Source organism: Rhinichthys klamathensis, unplaced genomic scaffold (genome assembly GCF_029890125.1).
Source record: "Rhinichthys klamathensis goyatoka isolate OS25496 unplaced genomic scaffold, OSU_Roscu_1.1 h1tg000192l_1, whole genome shotgun sequence".
In the NCBI taxonomy this organism is placed as follows: domain Eukaryota; kingdom Metazoa; phylum Chordata; class Actinopteri; order Cypriniformes; family Leuciscidae; genus Rhinichthys; species Rhinichthys klamathensis.
The window spans coordinates 1,696,638-1,717,797 of record NW_026606718.1 but is presented as its reverse complement, the minus strand read 5'-3'; the positions used below and the strand labels follow the sequence as shown (position 1 = coordinate 1,717,797).

Below are 21,160 nucleotides of genomic sequence, written 5' to 3'. Positions count from 1 at the left end.
ACTCTGAATTTTGCTTTTATGTTTGAAATTGTTTGTTTTGATATTCAAGTAATATTGGGACTCAATTCACCAGTTTGGTTTGTGTTTTTGCTGTAGTGAATGACTGCGTCCGCTAATGAGTTGCCTACCTAGACAGCGTTTTTATGCTTTATAGTTCTATTCAAACGTGTGCAATATAAAGCCAAGAAATGTATAGGTAGATGGACAGCTCAAAACTATTTTAAATGTAGATTTTCTCTTCCTCAAAGTGCGTCTATAGTAAACTGGACCTGTCTTGTAAACATTACAGCTAGCCGGTGAAAAACCATTGTAGTCACTGTGTTCTACAATACTATTTAATTGTTAAACTGACCGTTGTAGGTCAGTGACATCCTAATATAATTTTCCAGTTAATTATTGATTATGTGGTCTGGTCAGATATAATCTGACATCCATCATCCAGTTCATTATTGATTAAAAGTTGATGGTCAGATATGATCTAACATGTTTATTAATTAATCAAATCAAGATATAATTCCCATATGATTCTGAACTGAATCAGTTTTCAGGTGTTACTGTGAATGAAGACAAGCAGAAGTAGCTGCAAGAAAAGAAGATTATGAGTCGTGTAATAAGGCTTGTGTTTGCAAGGCTCAAGGTCACTGCGTGGTCAGTGGGACAGCAAAGCCAAGGAAAAAGGGGATTGTAAAAGGGGGATGGGTTTGGGGGGAATTGTATACAAAAAACCTGGTGGAGAATACAGGAAAAAAGAGGCACACCCTTTCCTGGTGAGTCAGAAGTTGTGACACAGAGCAGCAAAAGCATGATCAGGTTTCAACACGATGTGTGTACACATGTAGGTTTCACAATTCATTGCTTTATGTTTCGCTTTGTTCATGTGATCATTCGTTTGATACAAGCTGCTTATAAATTAAATGGAGATACGGGCTGCTTGTAAATGAAATGGAACCGGTATGGAGACTGTCAAGAATCTGTAAGATCTGGTTATGAGTTCACATCTTACGTGTTTTATTATCTCCTCTTCTTATAGATACCGCTCAGGCCTGTTAAGGAATCAGAAAGGAGCAGGGCAGCATTCTAGACTCATCAGTGTCATCCATGTGAGGAAAGAAAGGCCTCATGGGACACTATGCAGTGGTAAAATGGTTTTGCACACTCACGTCACCAAGACTTGGAGTTTTCAACCCTGGACATATACGGATTGCGTGCAATTGCTGTGGTGGACACGCACTCAGCTGCGGGCGTTGCTTTTTTTCATATGAACCTCTGAAAAACAACTCTGCCACGTTATCATGTGGATATCTAAACTTGCAAGATTCGTGTGATTGCGACCTGGGAAACTGTGTGTTTCTGCTCGCTTTTCGGCCAGTTTGTCTCTTATCGAAGTGTGAGAATAGATCACCCCAGAAAAGTGGAGAATGAGCTCTCATTTAGGGCACAAGACATCAAGAGCTCTGTTTTCCCAGTAATTACAATCTTTTCTTAGACGGACTGCTCCAGGGGGAATCCAGACTCCCATTGAGATTGTAGAAAGAAAGTCTTTTTTTTCTTTCTTGTAGTATATATTTTTTTTCCTTATACTTTTTGTTTCATTGTATACCTCCCACCAAAACTTTTTTCCTTTCTGTAGTCTGACATCATACTCGCATGCGCTCATATGCTGTGATGCTTTAAGAAATATGAGATTGGTCTCTGAGCGATATACTGTATGAATGGCTGAACTCAAATTGCTGCTTCCTTTGAGCTCTTTTTGGTGTAACATGAGGCTTACCAGAGATTTGCACTAAAAGAGCTTTGCTGTCACTTGATTTTCCTTTTAATGACCAAATCTTGTTACATTCAAGCCATATGAACTTATTTTTGATTAAACTAGAGCTATTTTTGTATTACAGTAGTCGTAGTATCGCAAATTATGTGTATATGAATTGAGTCTATTTTTTATGTGTCAGCACAGACGTATACAAAAAAGCATCAGCACTATTTTACGTTAACATTTGATTTAGGAAAGGAATGCACCTTGGTTTGTGAGAACATAATTCTGTTTATATCAGTTTCACTAAAGTTATTATGGCCATAGCTACACACCATCTTCACTCAGGTGAGAGACAGGCTTTCTTCTCTCTCTGACAGCTTCCCCTGTTCCCCAGTTTTTTTTTTTTACTCCTCCAAATGCCTGTGGGTCTCAGTGTGGGCGGGGCTCTTGGAGACCCCTCCCCATCCCGCCCATTCCGCCCCAGTCGTTATGTGCCTGTGTCCGCAGCAACCGCCTTCCTTGTGGGGGCCACTACACTGTTTCTCTGTTTCACGTAAGTAGAACCTAAATGCATTAATACAGAAACTCAGTGTCTCAGTATTACTGTACGTGTAATGAGAGAAATCTCTGTGCAGGTGTCCGTGGCTGTCAGAGCGGATCTCCTCCACCATTCCGCTCTATAATGCTGTGGTCTTCCTCTTCACACTGGCCAATTTCTGTATGGCCACATTCATGGACCCTGGCATCTTTCCTAGAGGTACGCACTTCAGTTTATTTGTATGTAATTTACATTAAGTTGTGTGAAGGTGGGTGGATCTGGATATAAGGGGCACCTCAATAAGACCAAAAGGGCACTTTCACTTTCACGATTAAAGGGGTTGGGGCTAAATATTTAACAATATTACTGTTGTTACTGTATTTTTAATTAAATAAATGCAGTCTTGGTAAGACTTCTTTCAAAAACATTTAACAAATTCTTATTACCCCAAGCTTTTAACTAGGCATGCACCGATATGAAAATATCGACACCGATAACCGATAATTATTTATAATTGAAAGCCGATAACCGATATATTGGCCGATAAATCTAAATCCAAATTTTTATTGAATTTTTGAGAGCCTGATTACGAAAACAAAAGTCTCACCATTAAAGGCCATGTCCCAAGCACACAATTATAATTTTCTCATGATAATTTTATGTAGCCATTCCAATCATATTTCAAGCAATTCAAAACCATCATGGCGAACAGTGCGCACACATCTAAAGTGTCTCAGCTGAAGGAAATAATCGGCTTTAATATATCGGCCAAAATGTCTTATCGGGCTGATAATTATAACATTAAAAATGAACATATATAGGCCGATACCAATATGGTGGCTGATATATATATATATATATATATAATATCATGTGTCATAAGCAAAATGGGAAAATATGACCTGGACAGTATTTATTGTGTTTGACCTGTGAAGTGTGCGCACATGTCTTACAGCTGAGGAAGATGAGGATAAAGAGGATGATTTCCGGGCTCCACTTTATAAGACGGTGGAGGTGAGGGGCATTCAGGTGCGGATGAAGTGGTGCTCCACGTGCCGCTTTTACAGACCACCGCGCTGTTCACACTGCTCCGTGTGTGACAACTGTGTGGAGGTACCCACATATTCGTGTAGTTTCACACTAAACAAAGTCTTCAGTGTTTCGGTTATGGTCTTGACTTTTTTTTCTTTTTCTTTTTTATTGTCTAAATGTGTGTATGCATGTGTGTCTGTGTTTAGGAGTTTGACCATCACTGCCCATGGGTGAATAACTGCATTGGGAGGCGGAACTATCGTTATTTCTTTCTGTTCCTGTTCTCGCTCACTATTCACATTATGGATGTGTTTGGCTTCAGTCTGCTATACATCCTCCATCACACTAAACAACTGGACCAGGTCCACGCTGGAGTCACGTATCCTTTACACATAATGCACTCACATATGCATGTGCACATAAATACACATAAACCTGTTCTGTTCTGTTGGTATCCTTAACACGCTACTCAGTATGGCAGTGATGTGTGTAGCTGGTCTGTTTTTTGTCCCGGTTGCGGGACTCACTGGGTTCCATGTTGTTCTTGTAGCCAGAGGGAGAACGACCAATGAACAGGTGTGTCTGTGTGTGTGTTCGGGTGTGTCTTTTGTCCACATTGTATGTGTTTAGTCGAACAGAATGATGTTATTTTTCTGCCTGATTTCCATGGGCGAGTTTTCAATATTCCTCTCTTCACCCTCAGGTGACCGGGAAGTTCAGAGGTGGCGTTAACCCCTTCACAAACGGATGTTTGAAAAACATTGCATACGTGCTGTGTAGTTCGCAGGCTCCCAGGTTAAAAAATCGTGTTTCCTTACAAAAATAAAAATGTGTTTTGCAGATTTTGTTGAAAATGAAGTTCTAATTGTATGTAAATGTTTTTTTTTTGGGGCAGGTATCTTGGTCGCTTACGAAAGCCTCGTTCTGTTCAGGTCCAGCCACCATTTTTGCGGCCACCTCTATCTGAAGCCCAGCTAGCTGCTAAAGTCCTGGATAATGGCATCCAGCAGGTACAAACATCTTATCATACCTTTTTTCATCATGCTAACATTCATGGTTTGCAGCTGCAGTGCTTTCCAAATGGAGTAGGTCTGTAATGGTAGTTTTTTGTTTTTGCGCAGTGTAAATTGATTCAGTAAATACATAAAGATAATGTAATAAATATAATATAATAGATAAACTATAATAGATCAACTTAGAGATTTGTGCTGGTAACAGAAAGGTTGTAGGTTCAAAACATAAAGCGAAACATAATTAGACATTGATTGATAATAATTTGAGCAGTGTTTTTGAGCCATATTTGAACTTTTATATTAAATTAGTTGTTTTTATTATTGTTGGACCGCCAATAAGTGGTCGTTAAATTGCTTATTTAATGCATTATAATAATTAAAATATTCACAATGAATTTGATATGTAATTGTTGTAGCCTAGTAATTATTTGGATACTGCTGTGCAAAAAAAAAAATCATGAATACAAAAATATTAAATATTGGTTCTGCTCTTCTAACATTTAAACACAAAAATAATATATTAAAAAATCAATATCAGTCACCCTTTTCCATTCTTACCTCCAAACTTGACACTATTTAGTATTTGTCATGCTCTGGTGTTTTCGTTTCAGCTATCACTACAGCTGAAATGATCAACTTGCTTTTAAAAGTAATTGACGTACAATGCTAAAGATCTCTGTTTAGAGTAGGTTCATAAAAACCCTTTAGACTAACAGGCTATTTTTGATAAGAGTTGCTCTGTGTGTGTGTGTACTTCAGTCTAAAAGTAGTCTGGAGATAATGGAGAGTCAGTCCACTGATGCTGATCCACCTCCACCACCCAAACCAGAGCACAGATACCCTGGGCTGCCTCACACACAAAATGAAGGTTAGTGCACATGCATCATAGATGTCAGATCATGAGGTCAAGTAAAGATAAAAGGAAAAAATAAGATATTTTTATAACAATCTTTTCTTTCAATCAGAGTGCAGCTTGCTGAATGAGACTCCACAAACACCTTCATTGTATAAATATAGGCCGGCCTACAGCAGCCCAGGAAAAAACCACACGGCCTCCACACATTCCAGCAAGGTAAGTCTAAGTGGAGTACACATAAGTTCAGGTACAGAAACTGTCAAATATTTTTTTAGTTTAAGACAACCATGATGCACTTTGGATTGCATTTTCCCCCTTTTTTGATAATCCTTTCTTTTATTATTTTTCTTGATTATCTGAAATCACTGGCAGTCAGTGAGCGAGTAAGTTTAGATGTGAGTCGTCTGTTGTTATGGTGTGTTTTGCACCTTGCTCTTGTGTTTTGTCATTTTGACTCTGCAGTTGTTGCGTTTTATTCAAGCTGGACTCTTTCCTGTTGCCGTTTTCCTCATTCTTAAGCATAACTTGACTCCTTTCCTTCATCCATTCTGTAAAAAATGGCATGAATCTAGTGTCAAATTCTCCTTGATGTTTTAAACATAATTCTTGTGCCTCCATACGATCCTACGGAGCCCCCAAGGGGACATGGTGATGGGAAGAAAAACCTTTTCAGCACTTCTGCGTTCGCTCACAAAAACCTTTGCATTTTGCTGAGACACTTTGCATTCGCTGGCAAAACTTTTGCATTTTATAATGTGCTATTTTGAGTATTTTAAACTTGCAGTGACAGTATTTTGCCCCAGTCTGTTTAATTAAGTAAATTGATTTATTTTGAGATTAACGGTCTGTTCTCAAAAGCTCTGAAATATAGTTTTTCTATGCTTTTCAATGTGGTCGAACGTAAAACTTTGCACAAGAATGCAAAAGTTTTTTCAAGCAAATGTAAAAGCATTTAAATAGATTTTTTTCTACAATCTCCAATGTCCCTTTAGGGGCTCCGTACGTCCCTTTTATACAGTGTGGTTTGCTCAAACTTTCAGTTGTGTGTAATCCTTCATCTCTTCGGTGATGCTTCAGCTGTCAGGAACGTTTGGTGTACACTTTCTGTCTTTCTATTTCCTCTCAGATGAGTCGAGGGAACAGTATGACCGAGTCTCCCTCTATCCCCGTCACCACTGGGCAGCCCAGCTACCTCTCTGACCCCAGTTTGTCAAGCCGAGGGGGTGCAGGGTGCCGTGGGGGAGGGGAGGGGGGTAGAGCAGGCTCTGGGGGGCTGGGTGGGGCCTCTGCGTTTGGCGGGCGATCTTACCCTTCTTTTACAGACACCCTCCTCCAATCAGCAGCAGCCTCTTGCTCCTCAAGCCTTCGCTCTGCCCAAACGGCCCACAATGCCCTTGGGCCCCTCATCTCTGAGGGTACGACCTCCACTAGCTACAAGAGTTTAGCCAATCAGACGCGCAACGGCAGCTTGTCATACGAAAGCCTGCTGACGCCCTCCGAAAGTCCAGAGTTTGAGTCTGCTGCTCATGAGCTGTCCCCACCCAGACCGCACCCTCCGAACTCTCTTAGCACAGTACCGGGGCCCCCGCCTATTTTGGGGTACACGTCCCCTTTCCTGTCTGCTCAGCAGAGGGAGGGCTCTCTCCAGGCCTGCCCTGCCCCCCTAAGACCCTCCCCCAACAGAGCTTTCCTGCGCCCAACAAGCTCACCCCCTTCTCGAGCTCCACCCCTTTCTCCTCGCGCTCGCTCATTGGGCTCCCCTCCTCCTGGCCCTGCCCCTGGCCATACACCTCTGGGCAAATCACTGTCCTACGGAGGTGGCGCCGAATTACAGCACCGCCCCTCGACATCAGGGGGCGGGACTCCGATGCCGAAGTGAGTAATGCCTGCAGATTTTAGCCGTCTCTCTCTTTCCCCGCCCCTCAAAAAAACCTGCACGCCTGTGTGTGTGATGGTCAAGTAGAACATTGAGGTCCAGTGTTCGTGATTGTATTCATTTGGTTTGGTCTCTCTTCTTCTCTTTGTTCAGTAACACTGTCTCTTTCTTCCTGCAACCCATGGCCACTCTACTGTCCCTCGAATTTCTGTACGCACCCTCCATCTTTCTCTGTCCTTTTTCCTTCTCTGTTCTCTTTCTTTACGTTCGTCTGCTCTCCTCTGCCCTCCCTCCTCCTGCCTTGTGGCCATAAGGATGACTATGTCTCTGTGCTAAGGTTCGTCTTATTTTGCTCATTTTTATGTCTTAAAAGTCAACATATTGGAAAACCGTAATATTTAACATTTCTACCTCTGAACCAACTTCCTTTTTGCCTGACATTACCAAGGCGGATTAGACTGCTGTTGTAGTTCAAATAGCTTTTCTAAAATGCCCAAACGCAGCATTACATTTTTAATGCAGCAATTTCTGAATATTATATAATATAGAGTTCTGCAGGGATGATGTATTTTTGTAGGCAGCACGGAAGTTAGTGTCACCCTGGTTCCCTTGCCAAAAACACAATAGGAATTTTTCATTGGCTTTTGGATTATTGCAGAAATAAGCTGTGTACAACAAAGGTTTCTGATTCATACACATTTTGTTCATCATGATAATCTTCACAAATGAGCACAACTTTTATGAATTTTTAAGCCTAAATAATACAATCGCCAGAAGTAAAAGGCTAAACGTAGACTGTAAATGAACTACACCATGGTCACGTGACTTCAACGTCACCATTAAGCTATTATGGTAAAAATTGGCTTGTGATTTAATATTGACTTGAAACCTTGTTTGTGAATGTGTCTTGCTTGCTTTGTCTCTGTTGCATTTAATACATATATTCCTACAACACTTTCAGTGCATCTAAGGTGTTTTTGGCTTAATTATTACCTTTTCCACATGCATCCTATCTAATTTTTTTTACATTTCTCTCTTTTTTTCCCCCTCCCACCAACCATTCAGCTCGACTTTTAAACAAAACGTGGCCAATCATCACGCCCACTCACACAAACCTGCAGGAGGGGTGAAGAAAGTGACTGGTGTTGGAGGAACAACCTATGAGATTTCAGTATGAACTACTGACAAGAAAGAATCAGGATTCAGTCTGCGGTTTTTGCCCCCTGAGCCTCGATCAGATATGTGTAAAGCTGCTCAACCACACATGCAAAAAAGCATATAAAGGACTACAAACACAAATCGTAAGTGTTTCCCAGTCAAACTTCATCAGTCACTGTGGAGGACATACACTGAGAACGTGGACCAGTGAAGACGGGTCTTACAGCGTTTGTTTTTTTGAATATCAATATGGTACACAAATAACACAGACTTTCATAGTTATTTAAAGAATCATTTGGTACTTCAATGTATTACCTATCGATTTGTACACATGAACACTGGACATTCAGCCTTAGTAGGCGGGACCATGTGAGACACACTGCTGTCTCGCCCAGAATGACGTCAACAGAAACCACAAACCTCTCAGCAGTCAGCCAATAAGCATTTGAAACATTTAGGACATGAATCACTGTTCAATCGTGCATATTCCACAGTTTCAAACCCTTGAAGGGATAGTTCACCTAAAAATTAAAACTCTGTCATCCTTTAACAACCTCATGTTGTTTCAAGCCAGTTTGACTTTCTATTTTCTGTGGAACACATAAAAAGATATTTTAACAAATGCTCTTTTCCAGACAAATGTGTCCAGTGTCAGCAAATACAAAAAGAGCACCATAAAGGTGGTCCATACGAGTTCTAAAGTGATAAGTAGGGATGCACGATATATCATATATATACGTTCATTGTTAATGTCATCGTTATCGGCCCGATAATAAAATTTGGCAGATATATTAAAGCCTATAAATAATGGATTTTTTCCCCCTTCAGCTGAGACACTTCAGTTCGCCAAGATGGTTTTGAATTGCTTGAAATATGATTGGAATCACTTCAAAAAAGGAAAATACAGTTAAGTGCAACAAACTGCCTGTCATATAGGCTACATACAATTATAATGAGAACATTATAATTGTGTGCTTGGGACATGTATTTTAATGGTGAGACTTTTGTTTTTGTAATCAGGCTCTCAAAAATTATATAAAAATTTGGATTTAGATTTATCGGCCAATATATCGGTTATCGGCTCTCAAATATAAAGAATTATCGGTATTGCCCAAAGTTTTTATATCGGTGCATCCCTAGGAATAAATCTGTTCCTCACAAAAGTCATTATTAACTGCAAATTCTGCCATCAGTCACAACTCTCAAATTGAATTTTCGCATATGCATATTCAAACTTCGAGCACAAAATGCAAGAATTGCATTTATTGGTGTTGACATTTGAAATGTGCATGTGTGCTTATCACAGAATTGTAATTTTTGGGTGAACTATTCCTTTAATTTATTTCTTAGTTCTTTTCTTTGTTTGTTATTTTATACAGGTACAGATGTATATTATAAGTATTACGTTTGAAAAAGAAGATAATATTAAAATGCAGGCATATATGATGTATGATTGTTTGTTTCAGGTGGGAAGGTGTTTGTCAGATTTATATGGCTGCATCAGCCAGATGAAATTCTCAGCCAAAGAGACTCCTAGATGACAGATAGCACACTCGGCAAGTAGGAGCGAATGTATCTGTAAAGACACAAGTTACTAGAGCACAACATTTTAATCGAAAGGTCATTTAGATTAAGTACTGAAGATATTGTATGCAAATCGTAACTTTGTGTCAGCGTGTCCACCAATCAAGGGAGATACTCTCTTGACACATGGTCAGCCAATCACAAGAGAGTTTATTTATTCAGCCAGAGGAGGCCAGTGCAAGTACATGCTGGATGCACCATCATATGGATGGGGACATTGATTTTGAAATTTCATTCTTTTATGTTTTTAGTTGGGTTTTTTTTAAACTGGACATTGGTTAAAATAAACAACCAGAGTCCAGTTATTTCCTCATAGATGTATAAGTTTGATTGTATTCGTCTATGTGAGAGAATGAGTGTGAAATTTTAGTTTAACTTACCTGACTGTTGTACAAGAGCACATTCCAGCTATCCTTTTGGTTCAGATCAGAGGTCATTCACGTCTTTTGTCTGGCTTTTGAGGTCTGAGGACCAGCGGCCGGTCAGTGTAAGATATAAAAGCCGCTTATGCAGAGACACATGCAAGGTTTTTTTAATCTTTTGTCATTTCCACCATGGCCTTATGATGCCTTTTTAACTGTTATCAAGGGTATTTCAGTCTGTATACTGGATCTGAGATGACGGTTAGATTGTTGTGTTGAGTTTTGGGGAAGAATGCAGACTCTTTTTAACCCTTCTGTATTCCTTTAATGCCGCTGACTCTGAGTCATATGAGCAACACATTTTCAACAGAACAATAAATGATTCAAGAGTGAACATAAGCTAAGTTTCCTCATTTTACATTGCAATGTTTTTATACCATTTTGTCATGATGTATAATGCATATCAGTAGGTGATTGAGGTGTAAAGAATCAGTTCAGACACCTGCTTCACTAATAACAAACACCATCTGGAAATGCATCTCTTGCTCCGGAGAATTCAGCAAGTAACTGGTGGTTTAAGTGCTTTTGGGATTTGGTTAAGTACACGTGGTAATCCTTTAGCAAAAGCCACTAAGGCTGACACAAATCTTCTAGTTCAATACCTTTCTAAGGTCAGAGAATATGCAGACGGAAGACTAAATAAGCTAAAAAAAAATTGACTAAAGGAAATTAAAGGAAGGACTCCAAACTTTGTGGCAGCAGCAGGCACCAATCAAAACTAATATTTTTTTCAAATTCTCTCGAAGAAAAGCCTTGTAGTTTACTCTTAATTGAATTGGTCGTGCATAAAATAAAACATTTTCTTTATATTTATTATTGAGTGGTTCTTGTACAGGTCCTTCTCAAAAAATTAGCATATTGTGATCAAGTTCATTATTTTCCATAATGTAATGATAAAAATTAAACTTTTATATATTTTAGATTCATTGCACACCAACTGAAATATTTCAGGTCTTTTATTGTTTTAATACTGATGATTTTGGCATACAGCTCATGAAAACCCAAAATTCCTGTCTCAAAAAATTAGCATATCATGAAAAGGGTCTCTAAAGGAGCTATTAACCTAATCATCTGAATCAACTAATTAACTCTAAACACCTGCAAAAGATTCCTGAGGCTTTTAAAAACTCCCAGCCTGTTTCATTACTCAAAACCGCAATCATGGGTAAGACTGCCGACCTGACTGCTGTCCAGAAGGCCATCATTGACACCCTCAAGCAAGAGGGTAAGACAGAAAGACATTTCTGAACAAATAGGCTGTTCCCAGAGTGCTGTATCAAGGCACCTCAGTGGGAAGTCTGTGGGAAGGAAAAAGTGTGGCAAAAAACGCTGCACAACGAGAAGAGGTGACCGGACCCTGAGGAAGATTGTGGAGAAGGACCGATTCCAGACCTTGGGGGACCTGCGGAAGCAGTGGACTGAGTCTGGAGTAGAAACATCCAGAGCCAGGGCTACAGGTGCCGCACTCCCCAGGTCAAGCCACTTTTGAACCAGAAACAGCGGCAGAAGCGCCTGACCTGGGCTACAGAGAAGCAGCACTGGACTGTTGCTCAGTTTTGCATGTCATTCGGAAATCAAGGTGCCAGAGTCTGGAGGAAGACTGGGGAGAAGGAAATGCCCAAATGCCTGAAGTCCAGTGTCAAGTACCCACAGTCAGTGATGGTCTGGGGTGCCATGTCAGCTGCTGGTGTTGGTCCACTGTGTTTTATCAAGGGCAGGGTCAATGCAGCTAGCTATCGGGAGATTTTAGAGAACTTCATGCTTCCATCTGCTGAAAAGCTTTATGGAGATGAAGATTTCATTTTTCAGCACGACCTGGCACCTGCTCACAGTGCCAAAACCACTGGTAAATGGTTTACTGACCATGGTTTTACTGTGCTCAATTGGCCTGCCAACTCTCCTGACCTGAACCCCATAGAGAATCTGTGGGGTATTGAGAAGAGAAAGTTGAGAGACGCAAGACCCAACACTCTGGATGAGCTTAAGGCCGCTATCGAAGCATCCTGGGCCTCCATAACACCTCAGCAGTGCCACAGGCTGATTGCCTCCATGCCACGCCGCATTGAAGCAGTCATTTCTGCAAAAGGATTCCCGACCAAGTATTGACTATTGAGTGCATAACTGAACATAATTATTTGAAGGTTGACTTTTTTTTTTTGAAATATATATATATTTTTCGGATGAAATATACTAATTTTTTGAGACAGGAATTTTGGGTTTTCATGAGCTGTATGCCAAAATCATCAGTATTAAAACAATAAAAGACCTGAAATGTTTCAGTTGGTGTGCAATGAATCTAAAATATATGAAAGTTTAATTTTTATCATTACATTATGGAAAATAATGAACTTTATCACAATATGCTAATTTTTTGAGAAGGACCTGTATATGGAGTCCCAAACCTGAACAAATTAAAAATAATTAAGTGTGATAATAGGAAAATAAATAAAGGAATATATGACTTGATAAAATGAATACAATTACAATACCAAGTTTAGTCCTGAATTAATTATTGTATTACTTTTTTGTATTTATTTTAATGTTATTTTTATTTTTAACTTTATATTTTATTTATTTGTGCATTGATTTCTCTTTATTTTTATTTAAATAAAATAAAATATATTTTTTCTATATTTATCTCCATTCTTATAGAGAGGCGAGTAATAAAATAAAGATCAAAAACTAAAAGTATTTTTTTTATTTCAAAATTCAAAAATATGCAGTTGCATTTGTGTAGAAGAGGTAAGCCATAACATCAGTAGAGATATTTAACATTTAAAAATATCATCATTATGCTGCTTAATAATAAAACAGTACAGTACAGTACTCTAAATGATATGTTAACAGTCCAGTTCTGTATGAATATAAGACAATGACAAAGTTAACTGGTTTTAATCAAACCAATTCAAAGTTAAACAGCTTCATGTTTACTTTAAAAGGTTAATTGACCCAAAAATATAAATTATCTCACCTTGCTGATGTTCCAAACCTGTATGCCTTTTTTTTTCTTCTTCTGTGCATGGCTCACAAAAAATATATATATTTTGAAGAATGTTGGTAACCAAACAGTTATGGTTACCATTGACTTCCATTGTATGAACAAAAATATCTCATGTTCCACAAAAGAGGGTAGGTTTGGAATGATAAATGATGACAAAATTGACATTTTAGGTGAACTATCCCTTTAATAAAAATGTAAATTCCAGAAGAATCAGGTACACATCAGTGGATCATCACATAGTTACTGAGCAGTGATGATGCTGATGCTTTCTTGGGTCGCCAATCAACTGAAAAGAAAATATTTATAGACATTAATAATATCAGCTAGATTAAAAATGCATGTTTAACCAGCCAAAAAACAGAGCACTAACACATATTTCAGGGATCAAGCACTCATTTTATTCAGAGTGCATGCAAAAAGTGGCAAACACACTTAATCATGGGGCGTAAATGCATGCTGATCCCGCAGCTGGCAGTACCAGGCAACTAGTGTCATCATCTGTCTCTCTATCCTTAAACATGCCAAAACCCCATCTGCCAGTGTGCTCCAATATTACAGCATTGAAGCTCTCCTATCCCAGAATCCTCTGCCCTGGCATCAGAGCCCAGCCAACACAGACAAACAAAAAGACCTCAGAGGCTTGTGAATGCAGACACAGATCAGGCTCATTCACAGACGGTGACTACCAGAGATGGGAACAGATAGTCTCAGAGGGAGGAGGAGAAGGCTTACGTTTTCTTCTCTTTGTCTTTTTTCATGCCAGAGGAGCCTTGAAGAGACTGTAGGGTTTCTGCAGCCACTTTCCTCCTGTTGAAGGTGTTCATCTCCTCTTCTAAATCTCTACGCTTCTCCTCCAGGTTCCTCTTCTCCTCCTGATGTGTGCGTTTCAGCATCTCAAATCTTTCATGAAGCTGGGAATACAAAACAAAAGTTCATTTAATGAGATACTCGCTTTTATTTTATTTCATTTTTGCAATAAATTAAATTGTTTATTATGAGCGTATCATTTAAATAATTCTGTTAATGTTTAATAGATTAACACGCCTAGTTCAGTGCTGAGATGCTCGCAATTTTGTTTTATTTATATTTTTTTTAGTTTTGTATTTTTTTATTTAAGTTTATGAAAAGGTTGTTTTATTCTATAAATATAAATGTTGACATGTATTTAGATATTGTATGATTTAATAAAAAGTTACTATTATTTAAAGACTTTATTTTATTTAATAAAAATATTTTTTTTATATTTAAAAGGTGAAAAGCATTTAAAGATTTTATTTTATGATTTAATTTGAAGTATTTAGAATCTTATGCTTATTTTATTATTTTATAAAAAGTGATTTATTTCATTATTTATTCTACTCTAAGGCAGTGTCTGCACCAAAAGCAGTTAAAATGTAGTTTTACATGACCATTTATATTAAACTAACACTAGTACACATATAATACTCTCCTGAAATTATGGCAAAAAAAATTTAACATGTTTTCCAGTTAAAACCAGTGGTTTATACCTCTCTCTCCTTCTCTTTTAGCTCTGCTTCTGTCTCCTTCACTTTGTTGACAAACATCTGTCTCATCTGCTCCTCCTTGAGTTGTAGCTCGCCGATAAATTCTCTCCTCTTGGCCACGTATGTCTCCTGTAGACTGATTGTGAGGACAGATAGTAAGAAGAGAAGCATTAACAGACATTTCATTGCACTTGATGCAATGAATGTGTATGTAATGTATGTAATGTTTCCATGATCATAGTATGCGTCTTAAATCAATTTACTGATTTTTTTTACAGCAAGACTAAGACTAACTAGTACAAGTTAGCAATTCGTTGTAGAAGTGTCAGTACCTGAAGGGTTCGCTGTCAGGGTCCGTGTCTTTAAAGCCCATCTCCTCCAGTTTGCAGCGGCGGTACAGCTCATAGTGTCTGGCGTGGGTCTGTTCCCTCAGGTCCAACATGTTGACACGGATTAGCATCTCTCTCAGCTTTACAAAGTCACAGTGACTCTCGTTCTCCACTGAGGACAAAGCCCAGACATCGTAATTTCATTAAAGTCACCATGAAATCAAAATTGACAGTCCTTATTTTTTTATGGAACATTACAGTATTATAAATGATTTATCCGTGGACATCTTTTTTTTTAAAATATATTTTGCCTTGTAATCTTTTTTTTTTTAAATCCCCTCCCTCTTGCAGTGACATCTCTGATGATGGCTGCATTTGAAATGGCCTACTATAGCCTATAGCAAGCGAAAAACAGTAACGTTAGGCCTATGTGACAAGAATAGTATGACTGAAGTTACAGTACTCATAAAAGAGGAGGCAAAAAGTACCCGATGACATTCTTCCAGTCAGAGAAGCGACGTAACTGACACTTGTAGGTAACATGATAATGACAACATGGCGAATGTAGTACGTCCAGATTACATTCATACTACACTCACTCATACTACACAGAACATACTTTTTTAGTGGTCGCAAAGTAATTACTTATTCAAATGAAGTACCTATAAAAGAGAGTATGTGATTTCGGATGCAGCTGATGTGTTTTTCGGTGTAAGGGCGGGACAACCTGTCACTCACATGAGATCGACCAATAGCACAACCACAACCATCCAATGGTCCAATCAATTCCTGATAGACAAAATCAAGTCCCGCCTTATTTTTTCTTGTACAAGAAGCCGTTTCACTCTGATATACACGTCACAACTACCATGCCGACTTTAATAATCTCTGGTGTAGTTCTCATGATGTATTCTGCAATCAAGACTTTGCTTGTTGTTTTGCATTAATGTTGACAAACTATGTTTAAGATAAGCTGTGGTTATACTGTCAGCCATTAATAGAAATCTTTAATCTTTACTGTCAGATTTGATCAATTTAAAGCATCCTTGATGAATAAAAGTAATGTATTAATATATATATATATTTTAAATCTACATAATTCCCTGTGGCTGGACAAGAAGCATAATATACAAAGTAAAGTAATTGCATCATTTGCTGTTCATTTGCACTAAAACATTTCCTGTTTTTAACAGTAAATAAAAAAGAGAGAAAAATGTAATTTTTTAATTTTTTTCTAACCTAAAGTAAGACAATGATAATACCTTTATCTGCTAGCAGCAGTACCTACCCTGTACCACTCCCCATGGATACTGTCTGGCTCGCACCATTTTGTTCCCAATTTGAACCTCTTCACTGCTTCCAATCACAGCAAAAGGCAGATGCGCCTGCAACACAAGTCACTGGCTCAACATTAAAGGTGCCACTATAGGAACATAGTCTGTATCTGTTGTATATGTATATTTTCTCAGGTTCCTGTTACATTCATAGAAGAGTTTATTTCAGTCACAGCTTCATCATCTGTTGGGAACTGGTAGATCTGAACACCATTGCTGACCAGTTCACTCATGATCTTGATCTTAAATTTTTGAAGCTCACTCTTGGAAATAGTGTCTGCCTTTGCAATGATGGGAATAATGTTGACCTGGTTGGGAAGGAAATATATGGATATACATGAATAATATAATTCTCTTTAAAATGTATATATACACTCACCTAAAGGATTATTAGGAACACCTGTTCAATTTCTCATTAATGCAATTATCTAATCAACCAATCACATGGCAGTTGCTTCAATGCATTTAGGGGTGTGGTCCTGGTCAAGACAATCTCCTGAACTCCAAACTGAATGTCAGAATGGGAAAGAAAGGTGATTTAAGCAATTTTGAGCGTGGCATGGTTGTTGGTGCCAGACGGGCCGGTCTGAGTATTTCACAATCTGCTCAGTTACTGGGATTTTCACGCACAACCATTTCTAGGGTTTACAAAGAATGGTGTTTAAAGGGAAAAACATCCAGTATGTGGCAGTCCTGTGGGCGAAAATGCCTTGTTGATGCTAGAGGTCAGAGGAGAATGGGCCGACTGATTCAAGCTGATAGAAGAGCAACTTTGACTGAAATAACCACTCGTTACAACCGAGGTATGCAGCAAAGCATTTGTGAAGCCAAAACACGCACAACCTTGAGGCGGATGGGCTACAACAGCAGAAGACCCCACCGGGTACCACTGATATTCCACTACAAATAGGAAAAAGAGGCTACAATTTGCAAGAGCTCACCAAAATTGGACAGTTGAAGACTGGAAAAATGTTGCCTGGTCTGATGAGTCTCGATTTCTGTTGAGACATTCAGATGGTGGAGTCAGAATTTGGCGTAAACAGAATGAGAACATGGATCCATCATGCCTTGTTACCACTGTGCAGGCTGGTGGTGGTGGTGTAATGGTGTGGGGGATGTTTTCTTGGCACACTTTAGGCCCCTTAGTGCCAATTGGGCATCGTTTAAATGCCATGGCCTACCTGAGCATTGTTTCTGACCATGTCCATAATCCCTTTATGGCCAACATGTACCCATCCTCTGATGGCTACTTCCAGCAGGATAATGCACCATGTCACAAAGCTCGAATCATTTCAAATTGGTTTCTTGAACATGACAATGAGTTCACTGTACTAAAATGGCCCCCACAGTCACCAGATCTTAACCCAATAGAGCATCTTTGGGATGTGGTGGAACGGGAGCTTCGTGCCCTGGATGTGCATCCCACAAATCTCCATCAACTGCAAGATGCTATCCCTATCAATATGGGGCAACATTTCTAAAGAATGCTTTCAGCACCTTGTTGAATCAATGCCACGTAGAATTAAGGCAGTTCTGAAGGCGAAAGGGGGTCAAACACAGTGTTAGTATGGTGTTCCTATAATCCTTTAGGTGAGTGTATATATATATATATATATATATATATATATATATACATTATATATATATACAATAAATGCACAATTTATAGCCCATTATTAAAAGGCAATAAATGACAAACACGTTCTGAATACGATACCTTGCTGTCCAGTTTCTTCATGGTGACTAAGTCCAGAGATTTCAGTGAATGTCCAGTGGGAGCAATAAAGTAGAGGCAGATATGGATGCGTGAATCATGATAGTTATAAAGGGAACGTTTAATTTTAAGCTCTTCTTCAAGGAAGTTTTCAAACTGGGCATCAATGTAGTCCACAATAGGTTTATAACTGCAGAGAAACAATGAAAGGTCTAAGATTTTGATTTGATCCTCCTGACATTTCATTATATATATCATTCATATACCTTTCAGTGCATATAAGCATTACCTTTCTTCTTTATTAATCTGGTCACCAAATCCCACAGTGTCTACAATGGTCAGCTGCAAATCCACATTGCTTTCCTGTAGGTTGTACGTTCTGGGGCGTAAATGCACGCCGTTCTGGAAGTGGCTCGCCTCTTCATTTTCGAACGATGTGTTAAAAAGTGTGTTCATTAAAGTGGATTTGCCTATCCCAGTTTCACCTGTAGAAACGAAGCAATCTTGCAACAATCTTAATATTTAAATGCCAGCTCTGCCTGGTTTTAAAAGCACTTCTTCCTCACCTACGCAGAGGATGTTGAAGCTGAATCCTTGGCTCACTGATTTGCTGACCAGCTGATCAGGAAGACTGTCAAAACCGACATGACCGCTGAGAGAGAGAGTCCTCATCTCCTCACACTGAGAAATTACAACATCAAGAAAGTTTGACATGACATACCAGGAAAACATTGATAGTAACATGATGAATAATTGGCACAAAAGTCTTTGTAAAAAAAAAAAAAAAAAAAACGCAAAATGACATTAGAGTGAATGTAATCAAGCTAATAACATCTAACAAAACGTTTATTGTTTTCTTCAATAATAATAATGGTTTAATAATCAATTAATCTGTAAATTAATACTAATATAATGTTCTATAATGTATAGACGTTTATTACAAGTAATACAAGTAAGATACAAGTAAATGTAATAATACATTTGCATATAGTTGGGGTAAGAAAGACTTTTATTATTATATATTATAATAATAAAATATAATATTTGTATTATATATTACTTTTATTAAGCAATTGATTAAATTGATCAAAACTATAGTGACCGTAAAGACATTTGTTACAAACAATTTCTGTCAAATAAATACTGTTCTTTTGTATTGTATTTTCTACTCATCAAATGATTGATTCAATTGAGATTACTGTGGAAAAGAGAACAAGGGCAAAATTAAAAATTATTATGTGTTACAAAGGTCATCCACTACATTGTACCTTTAGTGGACTTAGGAGCTCATTTAGTGGAAGATTGGTAATGCCTCTGTGTTCTACAGAGCGATTTAGAAGGTCTTTTATTCCGAATGCAGTTAGGTTGTTTAATGAATTTGTGTAATTTCTTGTAGCGATTGTTGTTGTTTTTTAATGTTTATTTGTTTGTGGTGTCTGTAATGTGCAATGGTGGCGAATGAGTTTCCCCTTACAGGGAGGGAATTATAAAGTTTTCTTACTTACTCACTTACTAAATAATCCTGAAATAATGTGTCACGGTCTCCACAAAAATAGTAAGCAGCACAACTGTTTGCTACAGCAGTAAATCAGAATATCAGAAGGATTTCTGAAGGGTCATGTAACACTGGAGACTGGAGTAATGATGCTGAAAATTCAGCTTTGCCCTCACAGGAATAAATTTCATTTTAAAATGTTTTAAAATAAAAACAGTTATTTTAAATTGAATAATATCTCACAATATTATCAGCGCTCCATCACAGGCAAATACTGGCCCGCTTTTGAATTGTTCTCCCTAATATTTCTATTAATATATGGAGATAGTGATCAAAGCGGAGACGCAGACCCATGTCATTTTGTAACTAAGCATATTGGTATGCATGGACCAGGGTTTGAGTCTCGATCACAGAGAAAAGCAGCATGCTGAGGTATTCAGAGATCCTCACTCTGTACAAACACAAGGAAGTGTTTCACACAGCCTTCATCTGTTCCACTGCCCCAGTTTTCTTAACACACACACTGGGGCACAAAGGGCTCTTTATGCAGCCTGTGTTTCTCAGCATACTGAAGGTTTCCACTGCCATTGCCCTGAGAAACATCCTTTAAGTGCAGGGTTAAAAACATATTATTTATTTTAAAAGCATAAATGAACAGTAGTAGGATGATACTCTAGCACAAATGTAAAAACATCACAAACTTCATAAGGGACATTGGGATACATGCTGACTGAAGCGGCAATGCTGATCTGCTTACAAGAACTAATCAGCTTTAAATGACTTTGACAATGGATTTAGACCCTAATGTTAAACTATAAATATAAACTACAAGCATATGAATGCTTTTTTAATAGTAGCCTATAACAGACATGCATTGTGAAGAATCACAACAGTGATTTAGAGTAGGACCAAATTTGAGGATGAAGTCCAACTCGAATAAAATTCAAGCTCACGCTTTTCTCCATTGCAACCAACATCTTAACACGTTGCATATAACAACATCTTGCACATATTAGCACATAAACATAGGGAAATTATGAAATGTGCAAAAAGTTAAATATTCTTGACCAACTAATCCAGTCGTCATACCTCTCGATGCACACATTGCAACTTTATCAAAAAGTAAACATGCATGTTAAACTGTGAATAATATGTGCCGTAAATAAAAGATGTAAATAACTTACAGAATAGATGTTTACATCTGTGGCAGCCATGCAGATAGGCTACTGACACTGACAGTATGCTCTCAATTATTGCTCTCTCTCTCTCTCTCTCTCTCTCTCTCTCTCTCTCTCTCTTTCCAACATGGGCACTTGATGGAAACACCCCTCGGCTGAATTAAAATGCTGTCCGTGTTGCCCCACGTTAACTCTCTACACTCTACTGCACTTACAAACGCACTTGTTTCAGAAAAGACTTGTTTATTTTTCTCTCAAGTGTCCAATTATCAGTGCTGGTCAAGATACTCCACAGATCCCTATTGCTAGCTAACCTACCAGGAGACAACTAAAATGAAAAACCCATTGGCTTCAAAATGACTTAATTTATTT

At 38.3% G+C, this 21,160-nt stretch overlaps 2 protein-coding genes across 4 annotated transcripts; one reads left to right on the top strand and one right to left on the bottom strand.

The window, feature by feature from the left end:
• Positions 1–1,578: 1,578 nt before the first annotated feature.
• On the top strand, positions 1,579–10,571 carry zdhhc5b (zinc finger DHHC-type palmitoyltransferase 5b). Of its 2 annotated transcripts, XR_008808146.1 has the most exons (12): positions 1,579–2,306; positions 2,389–2,510; positions 3,247–3,404; positions 3,530–3,702; positions 3,797–3,899; positions 4,027–4,118; positions 4,219–4,333; positions 5,096–5,204; positions 5,302–5,408; positions 6,319–7,067; positions 8,134–8,906; positions 8,939–10,571. XR_008808146.1 is itself a non-coding variant. In XM_056262424.1 (11 exons), the coding sequence occupies exons 1-11, from the start codon at positions 2,170–2,172 to the stop codon at positions 8,243–8,245; spliced, it is 1,977 nt and encodes a 658-aa protein (XP_056118399.1). In that variant the 5' UTR covers positions 1,579–2,169; the 3' UTR covers positions 8,246–10,571. The 2 variants fall into 2 exon arrangements, 1 of the variants encoding a protein (XP_056118399.1); XM_056262424.1 differs by having other exon boundaries at positions 8,134–10,571.
• Positions 10,572–13,304: 2,733 nt separating this feature from the next.
• septin8b (septin 8b) lies at positions 13,305–20,898 on the bottom strand. Of its 2 annotated transcripts, none has more exons than XM_056262425.1 (9): positions 18,682–18,829; positions 18,405–18,600; positions 18,119–18,305; positions 16,548–16,709; positions 16,356–16,452; positions 15,071–15,239; positions 14,742–14,874; positions 13,966–14,144; positions 13,305–13,519 (listed from the first exon to the last, which is right to left on the bottom strand). In XM_056262425.1, exons 1-9 carry the CDS (start codon positions 18,827–18,829, stop codon positions 13,516–13,518), a joined length of 1,275 nt encoding a protein of 424 aa, XP_056118400.1. In that variant the 3' UTR covers positions 13,305–13,515. The 2 variants fall into 2 exon arrangements, with proteins under 2 accessions (XP_056118400.1, XP_056118401.1); XM_056262426.1 differs by lacking the exon at positions 13,305–13,519 and adding an exon at positions 20,795–20,898 and having other exon boundaries at positions 13,572–14,144; positions 18,682–18,796.
• Positions 20,899–21,160: the final 262 nt, after the last annotated feature.